Source organism: Parasteatoda tepidariorum, chromosome 10 (assembly GCF_043381705.1).
Source record: "Parasteatoda tepidariorum isolate YZ-2023 chromosome 10, CAS_Ptep_4.0, whole genome shotgun sequence".
Classification (NCBI taxonomy): domain Eukaryota; kingdom Metazoa; phylum Arthropoda; class Arachnida; order Araneae; family Theridiidae; genus Parasteatoda; species Parasteatoda tepidariorum.
In genome coordinates this window covers 7107333-7133085 of record NC_092213.1, presented here as the reverse complement: position 1 = coordinate 7133085, position 25753 = coordinate 7107333, and the positions used below count along the sequence as shown (strand labels likewise).

Below are 25753 nucleotides of genomic sequence, written 5' to 3'. Positions count from 1 at the left end.
CTTAGATTAATATTTAAAATATTACAAATCTAACTTCATGAAATTTTTTCTTGAATTTTACAACTAGGAGACATTACATTAACTTTCCAAGCAAGTTTCATCTAAATATGTATGAAACATTAACATCCCATGAATAGTTAAAAGGTCAAGATTTAAAAAGAAACGCTCACCGATCCATGATTCCTAATAGTTGTTTCCGGACATCTTGAGCTCTTTTCAGTGTCCTGATCTGCACAAAATTTTCGTAACACCAAGCATTAGAAAACTTGTTGTTTTTCCATGAGTTGTAAACAGCAAGCAGTGTTAGATGATCTCCTTCAGGTTGATTAAATTTTGCCTTCTTTTGATCAGCTAAAGCTTGCTTGTCCTGAAAAATATTTAAAAATATATAGTCGCTGAAAATAAATTAGGACAACTGATTTTTAAACATTTGTTAGATTTTAATATAAATTGTCTTAAAAAATATGTAAAAATTCGTAGTAGCTCAAAATAAATTGGGACATTTGATAATAATTATTTTTTTAAGCATTGGTTAGATTTTAATATAATGATCTCGAAAAATTTGTAATTTTGAAAAATATATAGTATCTGAAAATAAATTCGGACAATTAACAACAATAAAATTTATTGGTTAAATTGCTTTAAATAAATTAAATCATTCATGGGTATATTTTTTATGGTATGTAATTTTAACAAATTTATATTTATTACACATTATACAAATAACAGAGTAGGAAATATCAGTATGATGAAGTGGTTCTTTCTTGTCTACTATCATAGTTAAAATAAATAAATAAAATGTGTATATGCATTTTAAAGTAGAAATTAAACGATGCAAAAATTCTATTAAGTTTCTGAAAATTTTTTTAGACCTAAATATACTTTTTTATTTTTTAAAATTTAAACTAATTTTTAATTACTTATGGCAGAAAGTTTACCCTTTTTTTAAAATTTGCATATTTTTTTTAAATTGTTGACTGCAAATAATCAGATTTAAAAAGTAGTTTTTTTCTGGTTGATGCACCATCCATTAACCTCTTAACTTGTGAGCTTGAGTTAATTTGAGCGTGCTAAACAGGCCAAACTGTGCACACTTGAGATAATTCGAGTGGCGTTGTATTTTAAGCTGCTATAATTTTTCACACTGGAATATAATCGAGAATTGAAAATAACAATGTGAAAGCTAAGAAAAAAAATCGTTTTATTGATATTTATCATTCACATAGGATTGTAAGCTATAACACTTATTTATTCAAGAATAAAATATACAGAGATGCCAACTTGCTCCGGACAGCAAATATCTATTTTAAAATGGTAGTTAATCAGTTGTGATTCTTGGTTTAATAAATTCAATTTAGTAGATTTTTATCCACTACTATTTCTAAATAATTTGTAGGCTCACATAATTCACCACTTTATAGTACTTATGTCATGCTATACCTTTTAAAAAGCAAGCAAAAATAGTCATTTGGAAAATTTACTTTGTAGTTATTTACCGTTTTTTAAAAATTATTTTGGCGAGTTTGGAGCAGTTGGCATCTCTGAATATAGCCTTTTTCCATGAAACAAAAGCGCAGTATATCAAAATTGTCCACCCAAAGAAAAGACAATGTTCTAAAGTGCGTTTTCTTGTTGCAAAAAATCTGTGCGTTAGGAAGTTAATTGGTATTTATGGTATGAGGGCAATTCTAATGCATAATAATCTTTCACTTTCTGGAACATAATAATTAATAGCAATACTTGAAATATACGACACATTGAATAGCATAGATACATTTCTTTACATTTTCACACATTAGAAGAAAAAAAGTGGTTAATAACATTATTTTATTCCATCTATTTATTAACTAGGACTGTAATTAATGACTTCAAAAATTCTAAACCTTATTATTTTAACCTTATAACCCTTTAACTATTGCAGATGGCTATTGAAATTGCAGAAATTAAGAAAGAACTCACGGAAGTTATCAAACTAATCTTGATTCTGGAATTCACTGAAAAGTTTATCATTATGACTTTCAACCTTTTTTTTCTCATGGAAATATGATTTGGTTAGTTGGGTTGAATAGGCAATATGTGCAAAATGAAAAAAAAATTAATAGTGCCTATGTAAAATGATTGGAAATTTAAAGTAACACCAGAATGGTAATGAAGTGCTATGAGATAAATGGTTTGATACAATTTTAACGCATGTATAAAATTTTTTTTTTAATTAAAAAAATTTTGAATAAATTTAGTATATATATATTTTTAAATTTCTTTCTACTCATTAGTTATAACGTGGATGTTGGTTAGTTTAGTGTTATTTCTTGATAGTTCACAATAATGAATTTCAGTCATAAAAAAATTAATTTGTTACAACAAAGAAAATTTTGGATGACGATATATATTTGAGCTCTAGATTGTTTAAAGAATCATGGTTGTTAAAATAATAGTTGACCTTTAGAGGTAAAGTGGTTTGTATCTTTCAAGTAGTTAGTAATATTTTTGGAATAAGTAATTCCCCAATGAACATTCTATTATTAATAAAAAAGCTAAAAGTTGAAGGTGGTCGGTGATGAGTACAAGAGATGGAGATTTAATAATCTGGTTATAAGTATTTTTATATAATTGACAAAATGCGATTCTAAACAGGCCAAATATATTTTGAACAGCTATATTGGCAATTTCTCAGAAACAATCAATATTTTCAGCAGTAAAAGATTATTAACAATTATTATCATTTAATCAAAACTTAAAAGATACACAGTTGTTATAAACGAAATATACCTTTAAATATCCATAGAAGATTGACAACCTAACTTATTAAGTAGTATTTATAATTAAAAATGTAAAATTTATTGCAGGAAAGTTATATATGTATAAAAAAGTAAAATTTTTTAAACTTAATAGACTTTTCTTTTGCAACTTTAAACTACCATTGAAATGTATTAGAATAATAATAAGTTCCATTTATAATTGGAACTTAATTTTCTTCATTTCTTAAAATACAAACTAAGATAGACTAGAAACTATTATTGTTCATAAAAATGAGAAACAATGTTAAGCAATTAAAAGAAAAAAAAGGCGTAAATATACCTTTGGTCGGTAAAATACATTTTGAACAGACAACATAGAAACAATTGTAAGAATTTCTTCACTGCAACCCAAATGCACTGACATTATAAGCATTTTTGAAAGACTAGGTTCCATAGGAAATTCTGCCATCTAGATTTAAAAAAACAAAAACAAATATTAGTACACATACTTATACTTATAATCAGAGTAGGTAAGGTTTAGGAGATAATGGATTAATCCACAGTTTAAACAATCCTGTCCAAAACACATTTGTCCAAAATTGTCTTAAACTGTTCTAAACCTTTTTTTTTCTTCCAAATTATGTCAAAATTAAAAAAAAAAAAATTATTGTGAAAATTAAAAGATTAATTTTTGAACAAAAACCAGAAAGAAGATAAGTGCTTGTTTCATTAAAAAAGTTTATTATTTTAAATATTGCATTATTTATCCTTTTGCAAAAATATAACTTATCAGTATTAAAAGCATATTTATTCTTATTTAAAACATAAGGTATTCACTCTTGTTATTCATTGAATTGTGGAGCTTCAAAAGTTATAAATCTTTTAGTACTATATTATATTATTTTCCTTTAATAAGTTAAAACAAATTGTATAAAAAGTATCAAATACTTATTACTGAATGTAATTACTATGCATACAATGGTTACACATATAGAATTTTTACCTTTTACAAGTGTTCAGGGTTTTGGACACTTTAAGACAGTTTTAGTCAGTAAAACCCATGTGTCTCTTCGAAAACCAGCTTAGGACGTCCAAAAACCCCAGCCTTGTAGTGTTAAATAAAAAAAAGGCAACAAATAATCCGAAAGACCTATTGTTTAAAAGCAATGCCAAAACAATACTCTATTCTGGTATCCATATTTTAACGAAATAATGTGTGAAGAGTAAAACACATATTTAATTTATTAAATAGAGAATTCAAAAGATAATTCTATTGAAAATGTTTTTTTTTTTTTTTGCTAATAATATTACTTCTTCTAACCTGTTTTAAGATGAATTATTCTACATAATGTATAAAGAATGAAGCAGATATTGCAATTATTAAATGAAGAATTTTCAAAGTAATTCTATTGAAAATATTGGACTTTTTGCTGCAATATTGCTTCTTCAAACTTGTTTTAAGATTAATTCTTTCATTTTCCTTCATTAATTAAATAGTAATTGTAGTTCATGACCTTCATTACTTAAAAAACATTGATGAGAAAACTATGTGATACAATATTCAGAACTCCGAAATAAAATTGAGAAATAGATAGCTTTCGGGATCATTACAATTACAATCTGTGTGTATTTAAATTTCATAAAAACAATACATTACTACAGCAATTCAAATTTAAAAACCAAGATTTAATTTAAAAAAAACCTTATTTAAACTCAGTTATCCAACAACATTTAATTTCTTAGTGGTTGACTGAATTAGATAAGACATTTACAGCTACAATCAAAGCATGAAGTTAACAATCTTATTATTTCTTTAGAATGAATTGCCTATATTACCCGTCGTCCAAGTCGTGTTAAAAGCCCTTCATCATCCAAAGCACTTAAGGAATGCAACTGTTCAAGAGCCATTATCAGAGACTGAAATGAAATAAAGTTTATTATTACTCATTTCGAAAAACAACCAATAAAGTTACAACTTTAATAATATATTTTTGTCAAAATAAAAATAATTAGGTTATTCAGGTTCTTTAGATTTACATCTAAGTAGTTATGTATAAATATATGCCACAAAACAAATATTACAAATGAGAGTTAAATACTTTGTGGTGAGAAATTGTCTGCAAACTTTTCATGGTTTATTGAAATAAGAATGCAATGTACGCAAATTTTTTTATAATTTCTAGAAATAACTTATTTTTATTAATTAGGAAAATATTTTGTTGATCAGAGGTTTGAATTAATCCAGATGAGTAATATTCCATAGTAACCTTTAAGAAATTGGGGGAAAAGTGACTGTGCCTCTTCTTGAGGATAATTTGAAGACAGGTCCTCACAATTTGGATCCTCAGCAAAGGAGTGGCTTACCTGCGCTGACAGCATGACGACTTGAGGTCAAAGTAGAGCACTTTACTGGACAGCAGTTTAACAAGGATTGATATCACACACCCTTGGTCCCTTAGCGGAATGATCAAAGTGGTCACCCACTCATTGCTGCCAATGATGTTAGACTTTGGGTGATTCATGTTTAACAATCAGTCCACAGTGAGACTAATTTAATTTAACATGATAAATTATAATTATGAAAATCACACTAACCAGTTGAATAGAGAAAGATTAAAATTTTATAATCTGATGTTCTGATATTTTATAAATATTTGACCTTCATTTACGGATTCTTAGGCACCTATGCTTTGTATTGGATATGTACAGCATTAGCAAAACTTCTTTTTAAAGAAAAAAAAAAACATAGTAGCATGAATTAAATTATAGCATATTATAGGATGAATTAAAGTTTTGGCACACCATAATTAAAAAATAATAATTGTAATCATTTAATGATAAAATTTTTTTTAATCATATAAAAATAAATTTGATTTAAGCACAGCACAAAAACTAAATATTAAATGACACATTAACATTGGAGTGTAAGTAGGGTACTCTTTAAAATTCTAATATTATGAAAATAGAATGTACCTCTGGTGGAGGAGCGTCCATAAAGTCAAATGACAGCAGGTCATTTATTCCCATTGCTTTGAGCTGCAGAACAGTGGCTGCGAGATTTGTCCTCTGGATCTCCGGTACTGGAGTGGTCAGCATCTCATCTCTGTACGACCTCTCAGTGTAGAGACGATAACATTTCCCTGGACCTGTTCTTCCTGCACGGCCAGCTCTTTGCTTAGCTTGAGCCTATAACAGATTATTTTCAAAACAAATTTTTTAATTAAAATGACATAGATATTTTAAGAAATTAAATAAAAAATTAAAGATACATACATTATTTTTCTTTTAAAAACTTATAAATTTTAGGTAAACAGCTGAAAAATAATAGTTAAGCCTTACATAGTAATTTTTGCAAGTTATTTATTAACAGCTTGATGTGGCAAAATTAAAGGAAATAAAAAAGTAATGGAATCCAGTTTTGGTCTTTGCAAAACATACATTAAAAAAAAAAAAGAAACTTAGCACAAAATCTACTTAGTTACAATGGTAGATTTATTAGGATGTCTATGTTTTTAGCACATACTATATTAATTTGTAGATTATATTTTTTTGTTGTCAAAGTAAAAGTAACAAGCACTAAATTAGATTTTTTAGCTAGCACATTTCTTCACACTAATATTAGCTTCTTTGAGAATCCATCGCGGGCTACTCTTTTTTCAGGATGCATATTTCAATACTGTTATGTAGGTTTAAAAATTGTTTATGGTAAAATCACATGATATTGGATTTTGAAATCGCGTGAATATATTATTTTAAAATTGCATGAATACGAATTATGATGTACGACTTTTTAAACCACATGAATACGAATCGCAACGAGCAACTTTCAAATTATGTAAATATATATATCGATGTTTGATATTCAAACCGTGTGAATAGGAATCACAATATTAGAGGATCCCAGTGCAGTTTTAAATATTCAAAATGGCGTAAATTTACCAAACCAAAATAATCACGTTTATGTAAGCCTCTCGCAAGCAAGATATAGCAAAAGTTTCAAAATTTAGATTTTAGATAGTGGAATTCTGTGAACATTTTGCTGAATTTTAAGTTTCTGATTAGCGAAAGTCCGAGAGCCAGTGGTCTTGAGAAACACAGAATTTTGCAATATTACAAAAAAATCACATGCACTACCCCTTGTTTTTAGACCGGGAAGGATACTATAAAAAACTCGGAATTTCGGGATACCTCCAGAATACAATCACCCCTGCTCTACAAAGACAGTGTCTAAATAATGTTTAAAAAAACTGAGAAAAAATTAACAAACATTTTTACAAACCTGTGATATAGGTGTAACAACTAAGGAATCCATTCCTGTTTTAGAGTTATAAACATTCTGTTTCACGAATCCTGGATCAACTACATAATAAATGCCATCTATAGTAAGGGATGTTTCAGCTATATTTGTAGCTATTACAACCTGAAACAAAGATTAAGTTAGCTTTCAGAGAAATCAAGATGACAATTAGGGTATGATTATTATTATTTATTTAATAGTATTTTATTTTATAGCCGTCGTTAAACAGACGACCCAATTTCTTGGGTTTACGACTGCTAAAGTTCAACTCCATAGCCTTGTAATATTGAACCCAATCCAGAAGACAAGGGCTGGATCAAGAAGTGGGAGAAATTTTGCTTTTGTGGAAGACTTTTTGACTAATTTGCATCTGCGTTTCATGGAGAGGAAAACAATGTAAACCTACCATAGATAGCCTGGCGGCAAGATGACTCAAACCCATGATCTGTCAACCACTGAGGATATTTTATGTTAGCACTGTGGCCGGTGAAAGCCGGATGTGGAATTCGTATTGATCAGCCATCGCCGGGATCAAATCTCGTCCACCTTATTAGAAGGTGAACGCTCTGAGCCATTGCGGCTCCGATTTCAATTGTATTATAAAAAAGCTTATAATTATTAGGCAAGAACTATTTCATTAATTGTTTGGTGGCATTAAAATCATTATCACTTTGACAGTTTATGTCCAATTTTCATGAGAACCATATTTAATGCAAAACAATTTATTTCTGGTTCATGTTTAGTTTATTCACTTTTGGTGAAGCAACTGATAAATAAAAAGTTTTCTATCAGTCAAAATACAATATTAATGAACTAAATTCGTATATTTAACATGTTCAATTAAAAAAAAACGTCTTCATGGTTATAAATAGCTTTAAAATTACAGTATTTAAGTAATTTCAATTTTAAATTAAAAAAAAGAAGAGGCAAATGCAAAATATATAAATAAGATGAAATAAATAAAATAATACATTGTAAAATTAAACTAAAAAACTTTTAATTTAGTGAAATAAAAAAATAAAATAAAAATGAAGACCTTTCTTGATCCTAAGGGAGCAGGTTCAAAAATGCGAGTCTGCATTTCACTTGGTAAAGCAGAATAAACAGGTAGTATGATCAGTTCTGGTACTTTTGGGCCTAATGACTTCATTCTTTCATATAGAATTTCACAGGCCGTATCGATTTCTTCTTGACCAGTCAAAAAAAGCAAAATATCACCTGATAATAAAAACAAAATTTTGTCAATAATTTTATAATTTAATTTAATAGAATATACAATTAGGGGTCATCTATAAGTGTTATTATTTCTTTTAAATACATTTTACCCCCGTCTTACCTTTTGTCACAAAGCATCACCTTTCTCCTCCTTGTCACAAGTCACACTATATTACTTAAACATATACTAGCAAAATTTTGTTTTTAAACTAACTATAAGTGATAACGTTAAGACGACTAAAAATTGCTGTGAGTCAGAAGCGTTCAGAGTAGCCCTTCCTAGATTATTTCAGTGCAGAGCAATCAGATAGCTAAAATTTTAAATCATAATCAAATTTTATTTAATAAAAACATAATAAAAATTTGATAATCAGATTTCTATACTTTTTTCCATTTAGATTTAAAATTTTCTTTTTTTTTAATTAATTTTAGATTTAAATACTCCTTTCTTAAATTTTTGAGATGCACTATAAATTTGCGCAACAAATTTTTAAAATTTCATATTAAATTTTGTTACTTTCAAAAATTAAATGTTTTTTTTAATTATATTATTTTAAATAGGGATCAAATTTTAGGAAAAAAGGAACAAGAAATATGGAAGTTTTGGAGAGAGTCAGTAGTTTTAAAAATCTAGCAGAATCACTGGTTAAAAGGAGAACTTAAAAAATACAATTTTATATCTCTGCTCTTAATAGGTGTGCCCTTAATAACAGTGGTTGGAAAAACTACATTATTTTTGTAGTTAACTACAACTACAGCTATTTTTTTTTAAATGTAGCGACTACAAACTACTTTGGAAATGTAGTCACTATTTCAATTACTTCTAGAAGACGAGCTTGGTTTGAGAATTTAATTTACCCACATGTTTAAAATCGTTCGGAATAAAAAATTGGCTTATTCAAAAGTGATCAGTCATCAAGAAATATTTATTCAATCTAACATGATCCAGTTTTTTCAACTGTATTAGAATTAATAATATATGTTTCTAAACCAATTACATGTAACTAAAAGACTTGTACTTGATCAACATAAATATCAGCTTTATGGTTACACTATTTAACGGTTTCAGTGAAACAGTTGACCAGAAAATACTAATTAGTTATGGAAATAATTAACGGAAAAACCAGAAACAAATGTACAACGGTTAATAACACATTAAAATTAATTTTAATAAGAAAATCTGGTGAAGACCAAAGAAAACAGAAAAATAACACCCAACCACTGCAATTAAAGTTCTTAGAAAATAACTGATTGAAAAAAAAAGATTACACAGGTATAGCAATAATAATAATTAAAGAAATGTGTCAAGATTAATTAAACATGTTTGAAATATCAGAGGTATTTGCAGCATCAAGAATCAATATTATTTAATACTTGCCTACTGGTTCAGTTAAATGTATCTGCATAACTGTGATTAAAGAAGCATCCAAATAATCATTTTCTGGTTCTTTAGTATATAAAATTTCCACAGGATATGTACGTCCAGGAATGGTAAATATAGGCTAAAATAATAAATATGTAGTTGAATGTACGAAACAATATCAAAATAAAAAAATATTATAATAAGGGGAAATTATCAAACAAAATTATTTTTGATGAGCATTTTAAAATCAACTGGTTAAAAATACAAAAAATAATAATAGTAATAAACAAAAAAATAAATGAAAAAAAAAAAAAAGAAAAAAAAAAAAACAGGTGAGGCAATTTAATTACAATTTCTCACTCAACATCAATTTTCAGAATTCGCAGTGAAAGTAATAAAGTCAAATTATCAAAAGAAGAAAAAAAAAAAAAATTTTTTTTTTTCCTCCAGAATTCTAAACGAAACAAACTAAGTTCTAAACTTCAGTAGAATTATACACAAAACAATTTTATAATTTACAGCTGTCAAGTATTTGGCCATCTTTGCTTCAAAAAGATTATGCAAATTTTTAATCAACTTAAAAAAAGAAAGATTGAAACATTTTTATGGAGCAGATCAAGAAATAAAAAGGTAATTAGTCTTATCAATACTTTTAAAAAAGACCTTGCTTGCATTAAAGCATGAACAGAGTAGCCTTAAAAGTGTAAGCATGAGTGAAATAGAAGTCACAACAGTATCTAACAGTGGAGAAACATAATTTAATATGTTTTTGAGTTATGTTTGACAGGAAAAAAAAACAGATAAAAAGGAAAAACTAGATTAAAAGAGAAAATATCACAGGAGTAGGGAAAAACTAGATTAAAAGAGAAAATATCACAGGAGTAGGGAAAAAATCAGATAAAAAGAGAAAATATTACAGGAGCATTTTAAGGTTATGGAATCCATATTTACTTAGTAAAGGCAAAACCTCTGAGGAAAGAGGTAACTTTAGAGAAAAGGGTTACTTAACACCAAAATCAAAAATACAGCAACAATAAAGTTTATTTAAAGTTCAACAACATTATTTTTAATCAAATCATGCATCATTCTTAGTAAATCTTGCATTTAGATAAAATATATTTTTATATGAAATCAAAACTTATAGAACAAATAACAGTGCAGCAAAAAAAATTTTTTTTTAATCTTTACTAGTAATTTCTGGATTTCTTCTATCTTTCTACACACTATTTAAACTTTATAGGCATTTACAACATTACAAATTGTAAATTAAAATTACACAGACTGCAATTTTAATAAAAGATTTTTTTAAGAAGATTAAAATGATATTGCTCACAACTAACTTAATATGAAATCAAAAGTAATAAACAATCATGTACTTTTAAAACAATAATAAGCAGAGCTGGAAGTCCAAAATATAAAAACTAAGTACAATATTGCCTCCAAACTTAAGAACAATTTAAGGATGTACCGAATCTCGAATGTAAGCAATTTGTACAATATCAACATGGGTTCGCAGATATACAATTGATAATAGTTTTCGTAGCTCTTGCACTTAGGTGGGGGGGAAATTTTTTTAAAAAAATAGAATTTTTCTTTTTTTTTGAGTTACACAAAAATTTATTAATTTATTTATTTTTATACAAAAAAGGAGAGAAAATAGTCTAAATATGGAAAATCATTAAGTAATAGCAGTACAATACGATGATTCTCTTGTGAAAAACAGTAGAGTATGATGCAGTGATGAAGGGGGAATAGAGACATAAGAGCCTTCTATATATTTCTCCCACACTGAATACTTTATGCCATCAATTTAAAATACAGTATAAATGTAATTTAAACTGACACGAAAAGAAAAAAAAATTATACTTACTGCTTCAAAGAAATACTGAGAAAATTTCACAGCATCTAATGTGGCAGATGTAACAATAAGTTTCAGTTCTGGTCTGCGCTTCACAGCCTGTAGATAAACAATAATAAAATAAATAACAAATATTATACAATTTATGCCTATTGGTGATTATGAAAACATTATTAAAAATAACACCATAGCTACAGCAAAAAATCCAGTAGATTTTATGAAATAATATAAACTACATGCTAACTGTTGTATTATATACTAAATATTTTAAATATAAGGAATTTTTTTGTCATCAAAATACAAATATTTAATTAAAAGTAAGTAATATTTACCAGTTATGATCGACATTAAATGAACTTGAAATGCTTTTTCTTATGTTAACTTGTAATTTTTTATAATAATAGATAAGTAATTTATTATTGATAGTTTATTAAAGATATTTTAATTAATTTACAAAGAGAGTTCCAAATAAAAATAAACAGAAAATCTTAAAGAAGAAAGAAAAGCTTTAAACTGAATACTACAATTGAAGCGAGCTTCAATTGTAGTATTCAGTATTTGTATATTCATTATGTAACATTAATTTAAGTATTGAAAAAGTGCAGTAGTGCAAAGGGCATTATGTAACATTAAGTTAAATATTAGAGCATGCTATAAACTGTGAAAAATTCTACTTCAAAAGGGATTTTTTTAGGAAATTTAATTTTAAGGAATTTTCTAAAAATGCATGAAAGCTGGGAGAAATTTGATTAAACCAGTAAACCAAGAGAAAGTGGCAATATCCAGTAGTCTACTGGTAAATCCAGTAGAGTTGGTAGCCCCTGTGGCAGAATTTTTTTGAACTTTCTGCGACAATTGTCTCTAGTACTAATACTTTTCTGAGAGACATTTTTAATAGTAACAAATGTAAATGTTACTAATTTAAAGTCACAGAAGCACTTTCTGTTTGAAAAAAAAGCCTTATAAAATAGAACAGTATATAATTTCTTTAATTATAAATGTAAGAACTTTTTTAATCTACATATAAAAGAATACATATTCTAATATTATTGGTGATATTCTTGTGTTTAAAAAAAAATATTTGCATAGTTAACCTTTTTGAAATTTTTGCCATTATTACTTTTTATAATATCAATCTAATTCTAGCTAAAGCCAGATATTCTCAAAAGAAAGTAGAAAAAAAAAATCATGAGCATTTTTTCTACCTCTATGTGAGAAAAACATTTCTTGAATATAATTCTGCAGGAAGGGGTTGAGAAGTTCTGCAGAAAAAAATATTTCAAAAACTTTTACAGAAAAAAAAACCTAACTTCTAAACCCCAAATAAAAATTTCTTTTTACAAGAGCTCTATAATGTTCTGCGACAATGTCGCCACGATTCTGCCACAGGGTTGGCAGCTATGTAACACAGTCAATATCTTACATTTTTCAATAGACCAAACAGCACATCAGTGTGAATTGTCCTCTCATGAGCTTCGTCCAACATCACAACCGCATAACTTTTCAGGTCAGGGTCAACAAGACACTCTCTCAGCAACATACCGTCTGTCATGTACTTGATGACAGTTTCAGGGCTAGTACAATCCTCAAAACGGATGGTGTAACCAACCTAAAAAAGAGATATGAAATGTTATTAAAACATTTTCTAGTTCAGATAACCTGACCAGAAAAAAGACAAAATAATTCTTTAGGTTTTATGACGTAAAAAAATGTTGAAAAAAAAGTTCTAATAAAACTTTCGTAGAAAATTTATAATTTTTCATTTCTTAATCTAAAAATAAGCACAATTATACATTAAAAACAATTAAAAATGAACTTAATGGTATAAGAGTCAATTTCAATTTATAATCTAAATAAGCATTTTAAATTATCTTAAACTAAATAAGATGCTTTAAATTATTGTTTCGATTATGTTTCTACATTACTATTCCATAAGATGCTTTAAATTATTGTGATTTCTAACACACTATATGCTGCAGTAGTACCAACTTTTGGACTCTTGACAGAGCATGACTGTTTTCGCACGCATCTTTTTCGTTTAAGCATATATAATTCTCATACCAGGAAATGACTGTTTCGTATTTGGATGAGAGTCCTGCACCAACTGCTTTCTTCAATGAGTGAAGAAGCATTTGAGAGCAAGAGATCAAATGGCCTAGAGGTCAAATGATGGGATTCGATAAATTAAATTAAAATTATTCTGAATTAAATAAGATTTCCAAAAGGATAGGGAATATTTTGTGCTATGCAGACTAAAGTATCTCTTCTTTGGACAATTTATTGCAGAATAAGGAGAATTAATAAATATTCAATAATATTTAATATAGTATACACTACATTAAAATATTTTTTATAAAACAAAATTATTCAAATCATTATATACGAAAATAAATGACTTAAATTAGGGGTGCACAACCTTTTTCAGTGAAGGGCCACATGCACAGCAGATTGACCAATGAAGGGCCGCATGCCAAAGTGTTTAGACCGACATATTGAAAGCAATTGTTGGTGGTGATTGTTATATAAACATCATTGTTTATATAACACTAAATTCTTTTTGTCGGTTAACCTTGTAATCTCTTTGCAGAAAATACAATACTTTAAAACGTTTAAAATTAGAAAATGCAAAACTGATTACTTAAGAAGGAAAACAGAATTCGAAAATCAGAATCAATTTATCAGAAAAAATTTAGATAAATTGAAATAATTAAAAAACTATGGAAAAATTGAAATTTTTTTNTAAATCACAAATAAAAATGCAGCAATAACGGGAAAGAAGAAAAAACACGTTCGAAAAACCTCTTAAAAAATGCGTGTTAAAATCGGTACAACGCAAATGATAAAATCGGCACAAACAGAGCACATAAAAAATAATTATTTTAATGCGCGATTCAAAACTCGCTTGCTGTCAAACCATAGTATTAAAAATATCATAATCTTTTTAAATCACGGGGAAAACGTAATAACTACTAAAACAATAACCAAAATACTTCAATATTTTAGATGAAATTGGAGTAAATAAAGTCCAAATTTTATGTAATTTAAATGCGAGATTTGAAATTAAAATGTCCCAATAGTGTATAAAAAATATCGGTACTTTCAAAACCTTGTAGAAATGTGTAGCAATAATTTCTAAAATAACAATTGAAAAATAATTTGATTTGCGATAAAATCGTTACAAATAAGCCATGTCAAAAAATGGTTATCTAAATGAGCGATTCTTTACTCGCGATTCGTAATAATATCATGCTAAAATATCGAAGTTATAAAAACCGGGCTGAAATGTGCAGCAATAACAAGAAAGGATCTTGAAGAAAGGATCTAAAGTCATTTAGATTTTCCATGAAGTTTGCACAAATAAAGCGTTTCATAACTTTCAAAAATCGTTATTTCAGAAACTACTTGAAAATGGGTAGCAATAACTACCTAAAAGTCATTGGAATCGGCACATACGAAAAGCGTCAAAAGGGATAATTAAAATTCGTAAATCGTAATAATGATGTATTAAAAATATTGGGATTTTTAAAACTATGCTGAAATCCGTAGCGTTAACCATCGAAAAACTACATTGATTGAGATTGGGTGCGTCAAAAACTTAAAAGTGTAAATTTAAATTACCGAATTTTTTTTATTATTTTTCAAAAACAAATATTTAATTTTTTTCTTTCATTTTGTTCAGATTGCGGCCGCATTTGGCCCGCGGGCCGCAGGTTGAGCACCCCTAACTTAAATTATCATAAACTAAACAACTAAATTAAATTATTATAATCTAAATTAGATTACTAAAATCAGCATAAACTTAACCAAATAAGTTAAATTGTTATAAGCTATATTAGATTACTTAAATTATCATAAACTAAACCAAATGAATTAAATTAGTATACAGGGTGCATTCTGAAAGTAATGCGCATTTTCTGGCAAAAATAGATTTATTGATCCCATGGGTACAAATGGTTAAAATTCTTCAAAATAGTTCCCTTGTGCATCAATACACTTGCGGAGACGATTCTGCCACGTCTGGAAGGCACTCTGGAAGTCCTCGACAGGAATGCCTCTCAGGAACCCTGTAACATGAGCTTGGATGCTCTCCACCGACTCCCAGTGCTTTTCCTTCAGTTCTCTTTTCAGTCTCGGGAGCAATAAAAAGTCACACGGTTCCAAGTCAGGGCTATAGGCTGGGGCATCAACTCATCAATTCCAGCAATTCTTCACTGCGCAAAACTTGAACACCTTTTTGCTCCTCCGTCAACACCTTCGGCACAGACCTTTTGCATTTGCAAATCCTTCGTCACAATCCCATGTACCACACATTTTGACAAGTTTAGGGTGTTAGCAATTACCTGAATGCTTAACCGACTGTCTGACTTCAAAACTTCACGCACATGCCGGACGTTTTCATCGGGTCGGGCTGTTGTTGGGCGTCCAGAACAAAGCTCGTCGGTGACCTTCCTTGGAGGACTTGTGCCACCTTCCACACTGAGATCTCGAAATGCATTCCTCCTTAAAGTCGTCTTGAAGCATGTGATGAGTTTCCGTCACATTCTTCCCAAGTCGCACTCAAAACTTTATCGTGTACCTCTGTTCCAGCGAACGAACACTCCATCACGGCGTGACTCTATAGAAAAAAAGATTTTGCGCAAAGACACGTCCTACCGCTCGGAGCGACCTGAGACCAGGCTTGTTTGGAAGGATAAATCCCCCACCACATTTTTTGACCAATCTGAGTGCGCTGCGATCAATTGTCACGTCACAATAAAATCATGCGCATTACTTTCAGAACGCACCCTGTAAATGAACAAATTAATAATAAATAAGTCAAAATAAATTACTTAAATTATCATAAACTAAACAAAGGAATTTTTTTTCTCTCTAAAGGCAGGTACTGAACTTTTGTTCCTCACCTCAGAAAATGCTGAAGTGTTACTCATTTAAAGTTACCCAGTGGGCACCTGTGAACCTAAGTCACGGAGGCGAGCAACAATACCTACATCACAAATACCCATTCATAGGGTGGGTCACATTCACACACAACAGAGGACAACACAAAAAGAAAAACATCCACGCTCAGAGCGGGATTCAAAACCGCAGCCATTGGCTTCACAGTCAGGCACCTGGCCGGCAAACAAATGAATTAAACTATTATAATCTAAATTAGATAGCTTAAATGATTACAAACTTAATTCCTTGATTTAAATTAACATACAGTATTATGATAATTGGGTGTATACATACCTCTTGGCCCAATCGGCAGCCAAATTCTTCAGCGACTCTTTTTGCGACTGACATAGCTGCAACTCTTCTAGGCTGTGTGCAACCTATCTTTCCTCTTGCAGTGAAACCAGCTTCTGATAAATATTGAGTCATCTGGGTCGTTTTTCCAGACCCAGTTTCACCAATGACAATAAGAATTTGATTTTCAGTTACAGCCTATAAAATTTTTGAAATCTTAATTATGAAATTCGAAAAATTATTCACAATTTTAACATAATATTTTATGTATTATATATCGGTTAAATGAAAGCAAATTTTTAAGGAAAAAATATTAAATCAAATGTCACATCATATCATAGTCAGAAAGTTTTAAAATCTTAATTGTTTTGTAATATTATTTAGAATTTAATATAATATTTCATGCATTACATATCAGTTAAATGAAAAGAAATTTTTAAGGAAAATAAAATATGAAATTAAATGTCACATCATACTAGAAAAAAAAGAGACAGACAAAATAACTTTTTTCTCCAAAGTATTTATCAATAACATACACTTGATTAATTAAAATGGACATTTAAAATAATACTCTTTTAAGTTATTATTGAATTTAATTTTTAAAATTTTGCACGTATGTTTTCTCTCACAAAATGACACACAGAAGCTAATTAATATGATTGAAAAAATTATAAGAGGTATAGCTCAAATTTTGGAAAAAGATTAGAGAAAATTTTTAATTTTACAGTTGAACTAATAAATATTTTGCCGAATTAATCCAACCCAAAGGAACCCGATGTTTGAATATTCCAAAACATTTGATAAATATATATTAATTTATTATTCCAGGAAGATTAAATAAGTTCTAATTGAAGAATACACTATAAGGGCACATATTTTAATTAGAACTGAATGATGTAATAAATTTTACATTGAGTTATATAATCTCTTAGACATTGTGATATGGTGACATATATATTGTTTCTTTTTATTTAAAACCACAGAATCAGAAATCGTAAACCAATTTAAAACAAATAAATCTTAAATAAAAGAAACTTTACCTCAATAATATTTCTTAATTATTTTTAAAAATTGAAATGATACTGATGGGTTGATTTAAGACCCTCTATGTAGCTAGGCAACAATAACATAGTATACAATAACAATAGTATACAATAACAATAGTATACAATAACAATAGTATACAATACAATAACATAGTATACAATAACATAGTAACAATAACAATAGTGCAGTAACAGTGGTAATGTAGGCAGGATGCTCAAATGTTATATCCTTAAATCGCAAATGGTTTAAGTTTCTGTGTTTCGCAAGAAACGAAAGCGATTATACTGCCATGAAAATGTATGCGTTAAGTAGATATTTAGTAAGATATAGGCCAAACCTAATTTTAATTTATGAATGCTCACTTTGGTTAATTTGGATAAATTGGAGAAAACAAATAATCAATAGCAGATGGATAAAAACAAAAGTTCTAACAAATGCGTTTAAACTTTCACCGAAAGTTATAAAAACTAAAAAATTTCAACAATAATTACTTTAATCAGGTCATCTTTCAATTTATAGATTGGAAGACTTTGCCTTTGTTCTAGGATGGTGAGCTGAGTTTTCTTTCCATAGGATGCTTTAGAGCCCCCTGTGATATGTTTCTTCCATTCTGGCAAATCTTGAGTCGACAATCCGATACCCCTCATATTTGCTGCCAGTGTACGCCCTTCAGCTATAAATTACATAAAAAAAATTCATACTCAAAATAAATAACATTTTTCTTTATAGTTGCTGCTAGTGTACAATGCACTAAATGAAAAAGTGAAAACCCGAAATAATTTTTATCTAATGATCGAAATTTCATGTACTTGGACTATTCAAGAGCCTAAATATGCGTTAATAAATTAGAACAGACGACATTTTAAGATACAAAATCAGTCAAAAAATGTACTTTCTCTGAACAATAAACATACCTCCCCCCCCCAATGGATTTTGAATCGCGACTTTCAAAATATTAAGAGTTTTTGCACACTGTGAAATACGGTCCAAATAGTTTGGTCAGAAGAGCTGTTGATAGTCGGAACCCTAAATGTTAAATTTATTTTTTGAGTATTAAGCCATATCTTGGGAACTTTTCAACCCTTTCATGCTATCACTGAGGCCAGGAGCGTCTGTCCAGGGCCAAAGGGTTTTGTTAAGACTAAATCCATGAAATCACTGAAATATGAATATGTTTTTTAATGATGCACTGTAAAGAAGATAAAAGACACATATTGTACGTATTTTTTACTTACTTAAGTTTTTCTTGTTTAAATACATTTTCAAACGATTTCTGGTACAGTAGAGAATTTATCCGGTATCCAGATAACTGGGAAACCAGAAAACCGGGAAGAATTTTGCTTGCTTTTCTTGCTATTTTAAAGTACTACTTAAAGTAGAGTAGAGGGAAAGGAGGGAATACTTCTCCTCACTTGCCCAGAGGAACTTCAATTCTTCCCCTGACCTTGAAGATCATTAGATCCAGAGGCGGCAGGGAAGGGACAAATGTTTTATTTTCTCCTGTGTTTATTTTCTTTTTCTGATAAGCTGTCGTCAATCAAACTTAAAGGAGTGGCAAGCTGATTTAGTTTTCTCTTTGATTTACGAGGGGGTGGAGAAAATGCATTGCACAGGCATAGCAATGAATGTTTGAGTTAAGGAACTTGAAACATCTGGCTAAGATTATTGATTTTAAAGGTGAAATGTGAGATTTATTTTAAATCATCCACTTCAGTTACTCAGTTTTGTTATTTATTATGGTGAATTGTTTTATTATTTCAGATAATGCATTATTTAATCACCAGTTATCTATTTGACATCAATTAACAAAACAATATTTTTTTGTTGAATAAATTCTGATTTCTTAGAAATGCGATATCATTAGCAAGTTTTTCTTGATGTGCAATCACATCTGCTTTCCTTACAAATAGTCTTTTAATAAAAAAATAAAATAAAAGGAGAAGATTGTTTATTAATTTAAGCATATAATTATTTGTTAATAAAAGCAGGCAATTATTTTATAAAGAAGATAGTAGTTTTTTTTTTTTAAATTTTGATTCTGTTTTTCTGACTCCACTGCGCTTTTTTTCTTTTAGGATAAATTTTGTACTCAATAAATTAATCTTTTTATTCATAAATTTTATCATGAAGTTTTCTTTCTTAATTCCGTTTATCTTATAATATCCTGTCTCTTCAAGGTTTTAATACTTATGTTAGTGCCTTTTTTAAACATCGTTTCTGTTCCATAATTTTCAAGTGTTGTTTTTATTTAGATTAATAAGTTTTCTTTTCATCCTCCCCCCCAGTATAAGTAGGTATGAAATATATTGCATTTTCTAATTATTGGTTTTGTTTTATATTAGTTAATTTTGGGATTTTAATTATCAAAAAATAAATATGCAAATTTTGTATTTTTTAAACCTGTTTTTCTTGTCTAAATTTGCAAATGTTTTTATCCTTTTAAATGTTATTTTTCTACCATTTTTTTCAAATTTAGGAGNTTTTTTAATTATTGGTTTTGTTTTATATTAGTTAATTTTGGGATTTTAATTATTATCAAAAAATAAATATGCAAATTTTGTATTTTTTAAACTTGTTTTTCTTGTCTAAATTTGGAAATTTTTTTATCCTTTTAAACCATTTCTACCATTTTTTTTAAATTTAGGAGATCTTTTCGTTTTTTTCCCTATTTTTAAATATGTTTAACTTTTTCCTTGTAATTTGGGTTAGATAAAACATCGAATAACGGCACTTTTGGCCGATCCAGAAAACCGGGAAATTCAGACATCCGGGATAGCGATGGTCCCGAGCATCCCGGTTAATTGGTTCTCTACTGTATTTTGAGTTGAAATAAAAATTTTGACGTTTTAACATTGTAACTGTACAGAAAAATTTACAAGCCCTAACTATCAATTGTAAATCACAACCGTGACTCGTAAGCTCACACTGTAGTGATTTTATTGTATAACCAGTAGTATTTTTATTTTATAAATTATATGACCGGAAGGGGTAGGTTTGCAACAGTGCTTGAACAAAATGAGATACAGTCAGCAGAATGAATAGTTCAATGAATGTATATGTAAAAAAAAGGAAAGTAATGAATAAATAATGAGGAAGAATGAATCATCAGGAATACCATCAGGTAAAGGATCAATCCAATGTTTGTTCAATCCAGCAGGAATGGAGTCCATCTCAGCCTCTCTTTGTTGCTGTTTTTGCTCTCTCCGTTCTTTTGCAAGGGCTGACTGCATCATGGCTGCTTGTGCCAATGATCCATCAGGATTCTATAATTAAATTATTCATCAAATGGATCTTTCTTTTACTACAACAATTAAGCCACCATATAGCATTTTGTAATTTTTGTTTTACATTTTTCTTTTTTGATCCTTTAATAAAATACAATTTTATTTTATTTAATTATATGTTTTTTTTTTAATCCATGGATTATTTAGGTCTTATGGAATTTACTTTTTAACAATAAAATTATCTCTTCAAAAAGTATTTGTCCTAATGAAATAAATACTATTTAGCTTCATAATAATTTCCTAATTAGCAATAAATAACTTCAACTAAATGATTTGTCAAATTGAGGTTCCTCTTACATATTAACATACCTAGCCATTTTATTATTTTTGTTTTACATTTCTCTTTTTTTGAGTCTTTAAAAAAATATAATTTTACTTTATTCAATTATCATTGGATTATTTCTGTTTTATTAAATTTACTTTTAAACAGCCAAATTTGAACATCAAAAAGTATACTTCCTAATTAATTAAATACTATTTAGTTTCATAATAATTCTCTAATTAGTAACATATAAATAAAATAATAGAAGGTGTGGAACTATTTTTTAATTTTTAAAACTAGAATTAAAAAATAGTTTGTTTTTTAATTGTTTTTTTCTATATGCTCTTAACATAAATTAATAATTGAAAATTCAGTACACGAGAGATAAAATTGAATATTGTAAAATTAAATACTGTAACAAGCGTACATAATAATTTTTTTTTGAATACAACAAAACTTACTTTCATAATTCTAACTGGGCTAAGATCTTGCATGTTTGCTCGACCATGACCAGATAGGAAAGGGGGTTCGTCTTCCACTAATTCAATTTCTATGTCCTCATCTAAAAGTTTAAAAAAAGGACAATTAAATTAAAATTTAAAAAAAAATTGCCATACAAAAAAGTAAAAAACTACTTCAAAATATTATAAATTAATAATCTTAAATACTTAATTGCAGTTTTCATCACAATAATGTTGAACTTTTAAATCTATGCAAAATGTAAAAGTAAGATAATATAATTAAAATTTATTTGCTACATTAAAAACAGAGAAAAGAATCTCACCATCGTCATCCTCCTTGGGTAACAATCCGGTAGAATCGTCAAAATCTGGCAATTCGGATATGTCAACACAATTGGCAGCAAGCATCTACAGAAATTAAGATGCATGTTACAGTATGGCAAGTTATATAAAATGAATTCTTTTCTCATAAAATTGATTAAAATACAGGGTGATTCTAAAATTGTGAGACGAACTTGGAGGGGATGTACGGTAAGACAGAGGGGATGTCAAGAGTAGCACAGAAACCCATGACCGGAAATGTCATATTGCATCCAAATAGAAGCAAAAATAGCTGCTTTATAGTATTTTAATGATTTGGTGAGCTTGTTAAATTAGTCGCCACATCATTAAATTACAATTAAGAATCTAATACTGACCCAATTTAAATGCAATGTTCAACAATAGTTATTAGGAAACATTAAATTAAGATAATTTAGATAAATAAAATTCCTTTTTGTGTTCAACAATATAATGTAAATAATCAACAATAATTTTATAAATGTTTAACAATATTTATTAGGAAACATTACATTAAGATAATTTAGATAAATAAAATTCCTCTTCAACATAACAGTTATCATATACAGTTCAAGTTCATACTGCCAAGTGGTGTACTATGAAATTTCCAGTCATAGGTTCCCGTGCAATTCTAAATCTTAAAGATGTGCAGTGCATTACTTTAAATCCAAGTTTGTCCTGTGATTTCAGAGTCACCCTGCATAACATTTTGCATTGTAGGAAAGAAAGATTTAAACTTAAAGTAAGGAAACTTAAATTACTTTTCAAGAATAACACTTTGTACGTAAAAACAAATAAAGAAATAAAATAAATTGAAATATCTTCTCTTTTGTTGCTTTTACTTTAATGAAAAAGATAGATACGAACGAAATAAAAAAAACAACTGATTTGCTAAATTTTTTTAAGATAACAAATAAAAAAAATTAATACTTACAACATCTGTCATTGTTTATGAAACTGATAACATAATCATTTTATGCAAAGGTAAGATATTATCAATCACTAATGGAATAATATTACACATTATTTCAAAAATAAAATGTAACATAATTCTTATCATACTTAGATTTAACATAATTATTTTATCTGTGTTTTGATTTTTTCAAACCAACTATGGATAATCAATGATAGGTTAAAAGAAAATGACCAGCATGGGGAAATATTATGATAAAAAACATTTTCAATTTGCACATGAAAGCACTTTTGGAGGGGAAAAAAACTCCACAATATTTATGTAGGTAATAAGATGTATCAGCTTTTCAATGGGTCAATAAAATGAGAACCAAACATACTTGGGAATTAAACACTGGGGGTTTCACGTTCGCCTGACCACTCAACCGGAACATCTGCGCTTGAACTTCAAAGCACAAAGACAAGAAAACTGGGATAGGCACAGTAGACCTTGGATCCTCTCATGAGCATTTGAGCCACTACATCAATGTTTCTTAAAGGTCAAGTGCCACTGCCCGGTATACATTTAAGTGGTACTATGAAAACTGTCATTCATGGGGTATACATATATATATATAGAATACAATGTAATACACAAAGAGTGCCAAAACTCCTCACCTGCCTTCAGCACTTCATACCTGAAGGTATGTCGAAGTGCAAGTTTTAGTTTTCACAACAAGGTGAACAGCAAAAGCTGTAGGCCAATGCTTTAAGTATGCTTATTGTTCTATTTTTTCAATTTCATTTCCTACATCGCTTAGAGTTTTTGCTCATTGCCACATTGTAAAAACAAAATTTTGTACTTCTAGTATTCGATATGCAGTGCTCAAGGCTGCTGATGAGTTTATAAGTACTATTTACTTATCATATTGTAATCTACATTTTACTTAGTTAGAAATTGATTACATACAATATTTTTTTAATAATTCTTCGATTATATATAAGTTTGATAATATGTAATTCTGAAAGCTAAGATTCAATTGAGAAGATACATTAAATAAAATTACCTGTTTAATTTCCCATCTTTCAGGAGATGATATTCTTTGGACATGTTTCCTTGTGTCCACATCACTATCGTCCACTTTGGGTATGAGATTAAAACTGGACGGTCTGTCTGGATTTCTCAACAAGTCTTGCGTAGATCTGCGAGTAGACTCAGGAATAGAAACTTTAGGATTCAAATCCTTTCCAGAATCTTGATCAACATCCTAATATGGAATAAAAAAATTACTTCACTTTTCCATAATATTTTTAGCAAGTCCTTCAACATTTGAGGATTTTGCAAATTATGTACTAAAGAAACCCAAATAGAATTTTGATAAAACATTTAGCAGAACTGAAAGAATGGAACTTTCATATATCTCTATATAAATTCTTTATATATAGTGGTAAAAATAGTCTATTACTTCGAATTTATAAAAATATTAATAAATTACCTTTCTATCACTAAGAAAAAAGATTTTCGAAACTAAGAAAATTGGATAGTAGTTGAAGGGTAAGCAATAGCAATTAAACCAGCAACTTCATAAAAACAAATAAGCAGCTTGATATTTATGGTTAAAATATACAAACTAATAATAAAAAGAAATAACTAGGAATTCATTAGAAGGCATTCTAATAATCCTAAGAGCCTAAATAAATAATAAACAGGAATATGAAATGTTTAAATAAAATAAAAGTAATAATATTTGAGTAGACAAATTACCTTCATAGATAAACTAGTTTTTTGTCCAGTGAAAGATAAAACTTTGACCTTCACTCTTTGTCCTTTCTGGACAACATCCCCAACACTTGTAACACGGCCTTCTCTGCGAAGCTGTGAAAAATAAATGATATTTATCTTTAACATAAAAAATAGCTGTTATTAAAGTGTCAGATTTATAATCTGATCAATAAATAAATTTTCAAATGAAAAAAAAAAATTCTACCCGACAAAAGATCAATCCTTTATCTTAAACAACTCAAAAAACATTATTTTCACTCTGAATTTTATATTAAACATACACATAAAAATTCAAAACAGATTTCTGCCGTACAGTTCATAGATTTCATATTAAGTACTATACAATAAATGATGTAAACATAATTAAGTAGAAACAAAACTTAAAATTAATAACCACATACAGAGCAACTAGTCAAAACATTAATTAAAATATACAAATATCAAAGCATTAAAAAAAGCATTCCATTTTAATTTGCAATCTACTAGATTTCAAAAGTTTTTTAAATAAAGAAATTATTTCAAAATATTTTTTAATCAAGTTGCAAACATGGAGGTGAGTATGTTTCAGAATAACTTTGTGAAAAATTAGATAATTTTTGGGAATTGTAATCATTTGTAAGATAAACGTGTTCTACAATTACAAANTAATTAATTAATATTTAATAAATAAAATATACCATATTTCCTTAATGTTTGGATAGACAAATGACAAGACAAAAGCTAATAAATAAATGTAAGAAATTTTTATAAAATTTTTATAACATTTCTCTGTTTTTTATGATAAACTAAAAAAAAAAAAAAAATTATGAAAAATTCTTAAATTACTGACTAATGTAAAGTATTTTAACAATTTTAAACAGCATTGTATTCGAAAATATTAAAATTCTTAATTCCAGATAGTTAATAATTTCAAAGGCTTTAAACAAGAAAACAACAGAACTTAGTTAAATTACTAATAATAAAACTAATAGAAATACCAATTTTGC

The 25753-nt window shown here is 28.3% G+C and overlaps 1 protein-coding gene across 3 annotated transcripts in view; it reads right to left on the bottom strand.

The window, feature by feature from the left end:
• LOC107443704 (ATP-dependent RNA helicase pea) overlaps positions 1 to 25753 on the bottom strand; it is a 45951-nt gene that overhangs the window by 2205 nt on the left and 17993 nt on the right. For all 3 annotated transcript variants that reach the window (XM_043052094.2, XM_071186115.1, XM_043052097.2), the window contains exons 8-23: positions 24750 to 24860; positions 24052 to 24252; positions 22078 to 22162; positions 21755 to 21855; positions 20863 to 21010; positions 18239 to 18420; positions 16704 to 16898; positions 12895 to 13080; positions 11484 to 11570; positions 9629 to 9752; positions 8072 to 8253; positions 7018 to 7158; positions 5712 to 5924; positions 4575 to 4655; positions 3079 to 3207; positions 171 to 367 (exon numbers count right to left, since the gene is read on the bottom strand). In XM_043052094.2, the coding sequence (XP_042908028.1) occupies positions 171 to 367; positions 3079 to 3207; positions 4575 to 4655; positions 5712 to 5924; positions 7018 to 7158; positions 8072 to 8253; positions 9629 to 9752; positions 11484 to 11570; positions 12895 to 13080; positions 16704 to 16898; positions 18239 to 18420; positions 20863 to 21010; positions 21755 to 21855; positions 22078 to 22162; positions 24052 to 24252; positions 24750 to 24860 (2363 nt within the window). The remainder of the gene's footprint in view (positions 1 to 170; positions 368 to 3078; positions 3208 to 4574; positions 4656 to 5711; positions 5925 to 7017; positions 7159 to 8071; positions 8254 to 9628; positions 9753 to 11483; positions 11571 to 12894; positions 13081 to 16703; positions 16899 to 18238; positions 18421 to 20862; positions 21011 to 21754; positions 21856 to 22077; positions 22163 to 24051; positions 24253 to 24749; positions 24861 to 25753) is intronic.